Source organism: Vigna unguiculata, chromosome 1 (assembly GCF_004118075.2).
Source record: "Vigna unguiculata cultivar IT97K-499-35 chromosome 1, ASM411807v1, whole genome shotgun sequence".
Taxonomy (NCBI): domain Eukaryota; kingdom Viridiplantae; phylum Streptophyta; class Magnoliopsida; order Fabales; family Fabaceae; genus Vigna; species Vigna unguiculata.
In genome coordinates, this window is record NC_040279.1 from 37,867,263 (window position 1) to 37,879,626 (window position 12,364).

Genomic DNA, 12,364 nt, shown 5'->3' on the forward strand with positions numbered 1-12,364 from the left:
ATTTCAATTTGGCCATGTAACAGTTTAATTCATTGTGTGATAGGCTGAAATAATAAATGTAAAATGAAATGCAGGCAACTCATTTCCTTGCATGTATTTTATTATTATTGCATGCATTTATACAGTTTTTTTTTTTACATAAATTTTATCAAAATTTAACTTCATTTCTTACATCATGATAAATCCCTTTAATGGCTTGAACATAAATCTAACCAAAATTTATAAAATGACATTGTACTAAATAAATATAAAAGAACCTCTGCAAACATACCTGTAAATAGACCAACATATGCGGTGGTTGTTCTGTGTCCGTCATACATTGCATGTGGTTTGGTAGGGTTGTCTGCGGGTTTAAATGAAAATGTTAAAAACATCTGAAAAAAAAAACTAAAAAACTAGAAAATTATATAAAAAAACAATGAATAACTCACATATTCAAACATATCAAATGGTTTCAACTATCTTAATTATGTTGCCAAAAACATTTAATAAGTTTTATTCTTAAACTGTTGTGCTGGTTAAAATAGGTTGATACATTAACTCCAAACCAAACGACTTTGACCCGAAAGAAAAGTGAAGTTGTATACACCGATATTCATACGAGCTCATTCCAATTGGTTTCAGTCTTCACAGAATGTAAATAAAAAACCACAGTTCACAGATCATAACCCAAATTTCACAAGGAATCAAGTGAAAGCTTCATTGTATTTTGCTGCTTTTATCACGAAAACCGAACTAATGAATATAGTCAGAGTCAAATCCAATGTCTGCAATTTTGAACACAGCAAGAAGAAGTTTTCTTGTAATGTGGATGAAGGCTCTTTATTATTTGTGTCAAACATCAAGGACATTTCTTTATACATCTAAACATAGCAGATTATTTGTCAGCCATCTCGGGTTACAGTCAGAAGCTGCAAGTACAGAAATCCAACATAACTTTGGATATAAATAATTAATGTCTCTTCAGGACTGAATAAAAACACCGGAACAAGACATTTATTACTTCTGTTATCGCAACAGTAGTTGCATATGTTCTGTGCTTTATGTTTTCCTAACTTGGTCCTCCTCACACAGCAAAAATAAATGCAGTGCAACCAATATGCTATCAAAATTACGTACGAGTACTTGTATATGCAGTGTTAAAATTTGAATGGTGATTAATAACTAAAATATTTAACTTTGTCTTCATCACTTTTAGGAATAGATTTATAGGGATGTATTTTGCATGTTATGAAAAAATGATTTTAAAATCAACCGTTCAAAGAACTAATAAGAATGAAAAGAAGAATTCATTGAGGACCAGTCCCTAATGTGACTTAAATTTTGTGTGGAGTTTGATGACAGGAGTATATTTAATGTGTTCAGTGTGTGAGAGTGTGAACATTTACTTTCATACCTGAATTTTAGTTGAGGCTGTTCTCACCCCCTTGTGGAAGTGACAAAAAATGTGGTGAAATTAAAAATAGATTTTTGGTCCAATAAAATATTTTTTTGTCAAAATCATTGTATCTCAACATTCCAACCATTTTCTAGTTTTCATTCTCCCAGTTATTTCTACAATTTCATCTAGTACCAATGTGCCATGCTCATGGTTTTTTAAATTTAAATTATGAAAAGTAAAATACCCATGAATGCTATACAACAGTAGATTAATGAATGACAAAGAGGAAGAAGATTATATTATTAATCCAAGGTTAATAAATAATTTACTAACTAATTACTATTGGTGAATCATTAGGTGGTTGACCAGAGTTGAATTATTTATCTATAGATTCATTCATATATAAAAATAAATCTAGATATAGATATCAGTGTATAAAAAGCGTAGAAAACTAAGAGAATTACTTCTGAGATTTTATATCAACATTAGAATGAGTATGGATTATTCTTAAATAATATAATTAATATTATTTGATAATTTTTTTTTATTTAATTTCACAATATAAGAAGAATTCTTATTATTTAATCATTGATAAAAAATAAAAAATAAAAATTGAGACAATTGAATTAAATCGATCAAGCGTGACAAAAATTCATTTATTCTCAGCTTAAGTAATGATCTCATCTTTTAGTAATGTATACATATCATATTCAAAATCAACATCTAGTTCAAACGTGTAATGAAAAAATAGTGTTTTAATTCAACTTATTACAACTTTCATTTTTGAGACAAAATTCAATACCAAAACTAACTACAATAACAAATTTATAACAAATTAAATAAATAATTCACAAATAAACCACATAAAAAAAATCAAATTTACTTAATTCAATATCTGATATCTAATTTAGGATTCCATTACACAGAAATTTCAATTCCTTACATCCAATCAATATCTTTTACATGTTTTAAATCAAAATAAATTTAATCATTTAGATCAATTTTTCTTACTCAAAATGTTTTGTCCTTCCACTAAAACACTATATATAAGGATTAGAGACCTAAAAACTGAATTATCTGAAAATATTTAATTGAACTATAATTTTATTTATATATTATTACATATAATTTTTTAAAAGTTGTATATATGTAAGAAAAATCATTTTATTCATCACACACAATTTTTGGCTTTGAGGGTAATCATGAATAAAGTGCCTACAAAGATAAATCTGAGGAGGAGAGGTGTATAATTAACTGATGTTTCTTGTGTATTTTGTGGGCTAGAAGAAGAGACTAATACACACTTATTCCTCACTTACAATGTAACAAAAAAGATTTGGAACATGTGTAACAGGTGGGTGGAAGTGAGTACGGCACTTCATAATCAACTTATAGCTCATTTCCAACAATTTGATGTATTGACCCTTAATAGTAAGGGAAATAAGTTATGGAAGGGTGTTTGGGTTTCAATTATAAGGAACATATGAGATCATAGGAATAAAATTGTGTTTAGGCAAGGGAAAGTAGATGTAGAAGAAATATTTACTATGACACAATTAAATACTTGTGCTTGGATAAAGTATAAAATTGATAAGGTTAATTTCTCTTATTCAGACTGGATTCTTTGTCCAATTCAGTGTCTCCATTCTGTTATTTAGAAACATAATCACAACCATAATGCCTATGAGGAAGCAAGAAATGTGATTCAGGTGCTTCGTCTTTTCTCAAGACATCCTAACCATGTCAGGTTTTTAGTCTGGTGCTCGTTTTGTCTGTGCAGGAAATCAGGGAAGATTTGTCTCATGCAACCCTTATCATATTTAGAGGCAACTTGGAAATACCAAGATCAAATGCAGAACAAATGTGTATCATTAAATGGATATTAAGGACTGAACAATGTATTATGGATTTGTTAGAGTATGATGTTTGACTACAAATCCAAACTTTAGATCTAATGTAGCTTTGTAGTCACTCTGTATAGAGAATTAACTGAATTTTGTTAAGTTTAAATGTACGATGTTTACAATAAATAAATATTTTTATAATAAAAAAGCACAATCAAAAAATTTATAATCTTTCATATATATATATATATATATATATATATATATATATATATATATATATATAATTCTTTGCTGATAAAAAAAAACACACTATCATAATTTTTGTAATTCATCGAAAGATATAAATCGTTGATGGATATGGATCATCTGTACCTCTGTAACCTGATATGATCTCTTCTCTCAAGAAAATACTATTTTCATACGACAAGTTTTCTCCACGATACGACAAAAATTTCCCCTTAGATACGACAAGATTTTACCTTTGCTTTATTAGATCATTAGTGTGCAGTGTGGTAATGTCCATCAAAAGCTAGCTGTGATTCTGTAACATTTTCAGAAGTGAGGAAGAATTAATGAAAATATATATTATGCGAGAAGACAAATGTCTTTGGATCCAAGTACCCTCATTGAAATTCTTTACTTAATTATTAGTATAATCAAAATAATTAAGACTAATAAATTAATTAACACATTCATGAATAACTAATAACTTTTTATATCATATTTTTAGTATAAAATATTTATAAAATTGTTATATTGTTTTTTTCATTACACAATTACTTTTACTTATTTCTATGTTAATTTAGTCTATGAGAGTAAATAATTATTTTCACTTATATTTATTTATTTATAAAATTTAAAGCAATAATGTACAAGTAATTATTCTCTTCTGAACCGTTTGTCGTTCAGTGTAAAAATACGACAACGATTAAGTTACAATACACCGCTTCGATAACAATTAGGTTAAAATAGGTTAAAATATGCCACTTCGTGATGTAACCTTACAATGATAATAATACAATAAATAGTTATATCATTGTATGACTCAAAAGGTATCACACAGATAAAATGACCTTGTCAAAATGTTTGTTTAATACTGCAGAAGTATTAAAAGAATAAAATTTAACACATGGGTGGATAAAAACCACAAAAGAATCAAACAAACATTTAAATGATAAAATCCATAGATTAATAAGAAGAGGAAAAAATCATTTAATAAAATTGAAATTAAGTTTAAGTGAATTCTTAGAATAATTTAACTATTTTCTGGGATCTTACTACTGAAATTTAAATTTTATATATTAAACAATTTTTTAGACATTGAATTGTTTCAGTTGCTTTCACAAATGCACAAATTTGAACAGAAGTTAATGGTGGTTTAATGTAATTCTTAATTATTATAATTCTAAGTCCAATTCATATCCTATCATGATTTCAAGATATATCTAATTATCTATGTTGCAAAACCTCAGGCATTGGATTTCAGACATGATTGGAATATGTCGGATTTTGGTTAATTTTGTCATTAATCAGAGTAACAACACATGTAATGTGTATCTCAGTCAAATCTTAACAAATTACGCAAAGCACAAACACTATACTAAGACTAATGATGTTGCACAAAACATGTTGAGTACTAGTGTTATTATTTTTTTTTTCTTTACATAATACATGGAACCACAATCAACTTTATAGGGGAAGGTAAGTTCATGCAAATAATATTAAATACACCTAGTTATGCTACCATGCAAAACTTTGTTCAATTTTACAGTCAGAGTTTAGCATATAAAAGATAAATGAACTCCCCTATTATTCCAAAACCCATTATAATGTATCCACAATTTACTTAAATTTAAGGAATTAAATATTAAACAATTACTTATTAAAAGATTATTCCCAATAAAGAAATTATTTTTGGTTAATTTTTCAACTATATAAACATCTTATCTTAAGAATGAGACGGTAACTCTGTCGTCATTTATGTTAGGTTTAATTAATTATATTGTTATAAGGTAAAGGAATATAAAATGTATTTTTAAGCATAACTACCATCATCATATACCATACATTAAAGAATAGGGATCAGGCCAATTATAGAATAGTTTTCAACAACAATAACCTAATGCACAAGTTAGCATTATGATAATGGTCTTCTAATATTAAAAACTATTTTAGTCAACTGTCTAGAAAATGAATTGTTAAGAGTTAATTAATGGAAAATGAGATCTAAAGGAGCCCTTTATTGTCATTCAGTGAGAGGTGTTTCTTTCAAGACTAAGCTCTAATCAGTGAGAAAGATATTTTTAGTTCTACGTTTGAATGAATGTATGTTTGTGAATTCTTTGATCAGTTATTTATTATCATTATTAGTGCATAATGCTTTGCTTGTTGTGTGGAATAAAATCATGTCAATTTAGATAGGGTTTGATTTATTTGGCATAGGATACCTGACTTTGGAAACCTTAACTTTTCACATGCCAGAGGGTGAAACATAGGCCTTTGTGTCTCTGATATTGTCTGTTCTAGGACCCTGTCTCCTTCTTTCTAGACATATATATTTTTAATACATCGATCAATATGTATAGTTGGTTGAAGAAATAGTTCACTGTCAATTTTTCTTTATTTTTTTTTTACCTTTTTAAGATGATTTATTTGGAGGAAAAAGAAGATCAATGTTAGTTGTTACCTTGTGTGAAGCTCAAAGTTGTATCAAAAACTAAATAAATAAATGAAAAGATGAGATGCATAGATGACTAGATTACAGCTCTAGTGAATTTGTTTGTTGCGGAAGGAAAAATTGAAAAATTGTTGCATATCGTTTTCTTTACTCAAATTGATCAACAAACGACGAACTCCATTTCGGTCCAATCGTGTTATAAAGTTCAATTTTACATCAGTACTTTTATTTTAAAATTAACACTCTCATTGGAATAATTATTTATTTTATACTTTCAACTAATAACAATTTTAAACATGTATCATATATTAAAACATATGATCTTCGAGAAGTGTTTGTGTATTTTTTTACCTTAGGAATCAGAACCTTTGGATTGATGTATAAGTATTAATCAGAGGTTGCATGATGATGATGACCGAAGGAAAAATTCACAGTGATATTACTCTCAATCAGTTTAGGTTTTTTTATCATATCATCAATGAAAAATAATTTGTATATTTTATTATGAAGTGGAATTACATAAAAACAGAAAAAGAGCACAATCTAAAGAAATAACATTACATAAAGATGAATGCAAAATAAATAAATAAATAAATATAGGCAGTAAAAAAAAATGGATTAGAAAGTGACACCGGTTGTTATCCTAAATTAAAATTACTGCACTCACTCATGAATGGAGATGCCTAAGAAAGATGAAACAGACGAAATCCCTCATCTGTACGAACACAATTCACAAAATCAACCAGTATTGGGTCTGTTTTGTATTATTACCATTATTACTAATTATTATTATTTTTATTTTGGTGAAATTAATATGTATGATTATGCTACAAGGTTTGTGGTTCCGTGACATTGACAGCAGCAACACTTCCCCATGCTCAAACACACACTGGTTTTGCTTTTTATGGTTAAAAATCTGTCCCCTCCAATTCTTTCTTTCCTCTGCTTTCATCCTTCAGGTACACATTTTACCATCACCCTTCATTTCTTTGTCACAAATCACACACTTGGAAAAGATAGAATAACTAAGTTAACCACTTTTTAGTGTTTTAATATAATTATTATTATGTTGACTGGTATAAGAAACACAGAACAGAACAAATGATTAGAAGTATGAAGTGGTTAAAGATAAAACATAGTAAGTATGATTAAAAATGTTGACCGGAAGGGACGGAGTTTACGAAATTGAATTGGGTTGGGGTTAGGATGAAACGAAGTATTGTGAATTGTCACGAGCTACACACAGTGAGGGAAGTGGAACAGTAAAGTGAAGCTAGAAGACTACATGCAAACCTAAATTATGAGGAAAGCTGTTACCTTAGCAGTTGGCGCTGTCTGAAGTTGTCTGTGTCTGTGTGTATTGGAAGTCACTGTCTCCGCTTTAGAAATAGAACCGGTTATTCGCAATACAAAAGCAAAATAAGATACCACTCCTGTGATTAACGAGTTCATCACCATTTGAGTTTCTCTTTCTTCACCCTTCTGGAGAGAGAGTTTGGAGGACTTGAAGAAGCGTAGGGTGGGGGGTCCTACTGCTTATTGTTTGGAGGGCAGTAACAGTCTCTGTCAATGATTTTTACTTGGGTGGTGACTCTCATTTCAATGACCCACCCAATCAATATCACACTTGCTTGTTGCTGGGTGGGGATTTTAATCAATGAACCAAACCTCCTCCTCTTCACATTTGCTCATTTCACCCTTTCTTTTCTCTCTCGCTCTTTTTCATCACTCCCAGTTAGAGTTTGAACATAAAGGGAAACCTGGATCTCACTAACATGACCACACCTTCAACAGTAAGTTCTCTATCATTACTTCCTTCCACACTTCCCCATCCCCTCACAAACTTAATACTGGATGGAGTAAGATCCACACCTCAAATCTTTTTCAGAGTAACACTGCTTTCATTTCATCACCCACCCACTGTTCATCTTCTTTTATACTTTCTGCCACTGGGTCATTGGTTTTTCACTTTTGCTTCCTCTTTCTGTCTTTAATTTAAATTTAAACATCTATTTGGGTTATTAACTGTGGAGAAAATGCAGCTGGTGATCTGAGGAGATTTTCAACTCCTCCAAGTTCAATTGCGTGTTGCTGTTTCTAGATCCTACCTGAATTTCATAATTTTTTTTTGGTCTTCTCAGTTGAGGCTGAGAAGAAGCGTGTGAATTGCTGTTGTTCTTCATGGTTTAATAAAATTGATGAAATGGGAAAGTTACTGGCATTCTCACTGATGTGAATGTTTCTCTTGCAGCTCGCGGAAGTGGTTCTGGTACTTGCATTGCTCAGTTGCAGCCCGGGAATAGTATGGGGCAACACACTTTGCCAACAGACAAACGACGAGGTTCGACCTCACAGCGTCAGCATCACCGAATTTGGAGCAGTTGGCGATGGGGTCACTCTCAACACAAAAGCATTTCAAAATGCCATCTTCTACCTGAATTCCTTTGCTGACAAAGGTGGAGCCAAGCTTTTTGTCCCGGCTGGTCGGTGGTTAACCGGTAGTTTTGATCTCATCAGTCATCTCACTTTGTGGTTGGACAAGGATGCAGTAATTCTCGGATCAACGGTAAGTCACTCTCTGTAAATACTGCAGGACAAAACAGGAAGTTTAATATAGCTGCTTACCTGGCTTGTCTCAGTTTTTTTTTTTTTTTTTTTTCAAAATAGAAGAACACTTTGAGCATAGTCTTCTTATTCTTACTTGGCAGTGGTGTGCTCTTGTAAGTAATTTGCCATTCAATGCATGGATTGTATTTTAACTTCTAAAAAATTCGGCTTACTTTAGTTGAATTTTAAACACTGGGTTAAAGTTCTACAAACTTGATGGTGTAATGTGTTCAGACATTCACCGATAATCTTCTCTATAACTCATGCATAAAGTGATTTGTAGTTCCAATTTTCACATGCATGTCCCGTTTGTTACAGAACCCTGAAGATTGGCCAGTGGTTGATCCTCTACCGTCGTATGGAAGAGGAAGAGAGTTGCCAGGAAGAAGGCATAAAAGTCTCATTTATGGGCGCAATTTGACTGATGTGATCATAACAGGTTAGTAACATTCAACACAATTATTATATTCTCAATACATAAATTATTATATTGATATTTTCAATGTATCAATGAAGGTAACAATGGAACTATCGATGGTCAAGGGAGTATCTGGTGGAGCATGTTTAGGAACAAAACTCTGGATAATACACGTCCCCATTTGATAGAATTGATGAACTCAACCGGGGTCCTCATTTCAAATTTGACCTTCCTGAATTCTCCATTTTGGACAGTCCATCCTGTGTATTGCAGGTTTGTCCTCCACTGAAGGATTGAGTTTGTATCTTATTCCTCGTTTTCCATAGTTCAAGTACTTTCATTGCATTTTTAAAACTGCGCAATAGTGGAGCTTTCATGATTAGAGGCAGATTTGAGACTGTTTTTCTGGATGAACAGCCATGTTACAGTTCAGAAAGTGGCGATCTTTGCTCCTCTTGATTCTCCAAATACTGATGGGATTGATCCGGGTAAACTTTCTCTCTTTAGTCTGGAATGCCATAATATTCTGTAATTGACTATTACCAAATCTTCTACCTTAATTTTTACAAAAATATCCACTGTTTGACGTTGTCTTGGTGTGGTATCAAGCTTCTGTCATAAAATGTTTTGAAGTAAAACTCACTTCCTCACTTCCTCACAATTATTTTCCTTTAGAAGATTTAGTAGATTCTGACACAGATACCTTAAAAATGTGTCCAGATTCTTCTGACAACGTTTGCATTGAGGACTGTTACATAAGCACTGGTGATGATCTGATTGCGATCAAGAGCGGGTGGGATGAGTATGGCATTGCATACGATCGCCCGTGCACAAACATTATCATCCACAGGCTTGTTGGTAAAACTCAAACGAGTGCAGGGATTGCAATAGGGAGTGAGATGTCTGGTGGTGTATCTGAAGTTCATGTAGAAGATGTTCAATTCTACGATTCACATACAGCAATCAGAATAAAGACTTCTCCTGGAAGGGGTGGTTATGTCAGAAACATCTATGTCTCAAACGTGACCTTGACTAATGTAGATATTGCTATTAGGTTCACTGGTTTATATGGGGAACATCCAGATGATGGTTATGACCCAAATGCTATGCCTGTAATAGAAAAGATTACAATAAAGGATGTGGTGGGAGAGAATATCAAAAGTGCAGGTCTTATAGAGGGTATAGAAGGTGACAATTTTGTGAACGTTTGCCTATCAAACATTGTCCTTAATGTGAGCTCAAACCATCCATGGAACTGCTCCTATGTTAAAGGATATTCCGACTTGGTTCTGCCAGAAGCTTGTGAGCCTCTCAAAGAAAGAATATTCCCAGAGCATTGTTCAGATTGTTACTATATGTCAAATCAAATTCAGAGTTCGAAAAGCCAAAACAGAGGTGCTTGGTTTATGTCTTGGTAAATTGTGGAGTTTATAGCAGCAATATTGTGCTACTAAAGCTCACTTTATAGCTGAAATTTGATTGGTGCATTTTTGCAGCAGGGCAAAGAAACTTGAGGTGACATAAGAGGTTGTGTAGAGTTGCCGAACTGTGATTTTGCATCTTGAGAAAGTTACCGAGAAATGATTGCTTTTTGTAGCTTGTGTGCAGTGACAAATAATTGAGTGGTTTATCAGAAATAGGAAGTTGGATGAGTTCATGTCTTGTTTTCTCTAGCCACTATGGCTTTGGAAAGAAAATTACAAAGTTTTGTGTTTCAGTTTATTCCAAGGGAAAGAGTGTTTTTGGCTGTTGATAGAGGTGAGATATGGTTACTCTGACATACTTCCCTTTTGCCAAAAATGTGATCCCACGTAGGAGATTTTGCAGTTGTACTAGACAGGTCTTTCGTAGTTTTACATCTCTTTTGTTTCAATAAGGAATCCAATAAATCAACTTCCTACCAAGCTAAATTTACTCAATTAAATTCATCTTCTTCTGCACTCGCTTCAACAATGTTACTGTTTTCTCGTTTATTTTCATTTCTCTTTTAGCCTGTTACATAATCATCTCCATATACAATCAAAATCGAGAATTTTTTTTTCCTCTGGAAAATAAAGCAAAAACATGGGTAATAAGAATTTTGACTTGTTTGTACTTTTTATTGTTGAAGTAATGAATTACTATTCATTATAATGAGAATAAGAGTTTGGGTATATCAAAATTCGTGGACTTTTATAAGTGGGTATGTATTCTTTTGTCTTGTTTAAGTAACATATCCTGCATTTATTAACTTTCAATAGTACATTAATTTTAATATTGCTCAAGTTATAATTGAGATATTGTTTGAAATTAAATTTGCCTCCTTTAGTTATTTGGTATCTCTTACATTATTTATATAGTTCTCTCGTGAAATAATGAATTACATTATTTTTTAACATCTTAGCAATGAATATCAGTATATGAATGTCTTCTATTTTAAACTAATTTCCTTGTTATTTTCTTCAAACTTAAATAAAAATTAATGCATTGATTTTTATTTTTTTTCATTTGGCACACATCTGAAAACAAGGACAAAGAAAAGAAGACCAATCTAATAATATATGGGTTCATCCTATGTCCCGCAATATTAAGGAAGATGTGTTGCCTTGACATCGTTCATAAAAAATCATTTTTTAATAAAACAAGATATATAGTACATTATTCATTTGTTGTCAAAATATTAGTTATTAAATTCAAAAAATCAAATTGATATCTCTGGAATAATTATTTAGTAATTTAATATGTCTTTAATTATTTCACGCGTTACTCGTGGGGTATACATGGCAGCTAAAAAAGTGGCCTAATTCTGACCGAATCCTTTTTTTTATTCCTCATTTTAAAAAATAGCACAATAATCTCAATGGACCTTGACCCTTTCAAGCTTTCGGGCTAGAGCTATTTAGTTTCAGTTTTAACTATTTACACTCCCCATTTTTTCTTCGTACCTCATTTTCATCCGTGTACTCCTTGCATACTACACCAACCCCTTTATATTTTACTCTCTCAATTTTGTGAAATGTTTCTGGTATCATAAAGATTCAATTAAAGTATTTTGTTTGTCGTCAATTTTACTCCTTATTTTTCTCAAGCATTTGATTTGAAATACCTCCTTATAGAAAAAAAAGAAAAAAGAAAAATGGTACGAGTCTTCCCTCTTTTGTTCCCTCTAATTGGTCTCTAAGGCCCAAATTTTGTCGTAGGTCTTACTGTATCTCTTGAAGAACAACAAAGATTGAAAAAGAAAAGAAAAGAAATGCAAAATGTCATAATTGGGTCACGTAATTTGTGGAACCTGTACGAACCAGTATATTATTTTGTTCTTGTACTTGCTTATTTTTGTGTTCAAAATAACTTATTTTTTCATATACGTTTTTTTTATTGTTGTTTCATACAGACATTTATAAAAGAATGTTTGACGATGAAAAAGCGTTTAGCTAAAATTTTCTATAGTGATT

The 12,364-nt window shown here is 31.4% G+C and overlaps 1 protein-coding gene across 2 annotated transcripts; it reads left to right on the plus strand.

Moving 5' to 3' along the window:
* Window positions 1–7,183: 7,183 nt before the first annotated feature.
* On the plus strand, window positions 7,184–10,854 carry LOC114187604 (probable polygalacturonase). 2 transcript variants are annotated; one of them, XM_028076932.1, is made up of 7 exons: window positions 7,184–7,698; window positions 8,157–8,471; window positions 8,831–8,951; window positions 9,029–9,203; window positions 9,348–9,418; window positions 9,651–10,325; window positions 10,430–10,854. In XM_028076932.1, exons 1-7 carry the CDS (start codon window positions 7,681–7,683, stop codon window positions 10,447–10,449), a joined length of 1,395 nt encoding a protein of 464 aa, XP_027932733.1. In that variant the 5' UTR covers window positions 7,184–7,680; the 3' UTR covers window positions 10,450–10,854. The 2 variants fall into 2 exon arrangements, with proteins under 2 accessions (XP_027932733.1, XP_027932037.1); XM_028076236.1 differs by having other exon boundaries at window positions 7,186–7,698; window positions 10,427–10,854.
* Window positions 10,855–12,364: the final 1,510 nt, after the last annotated feature.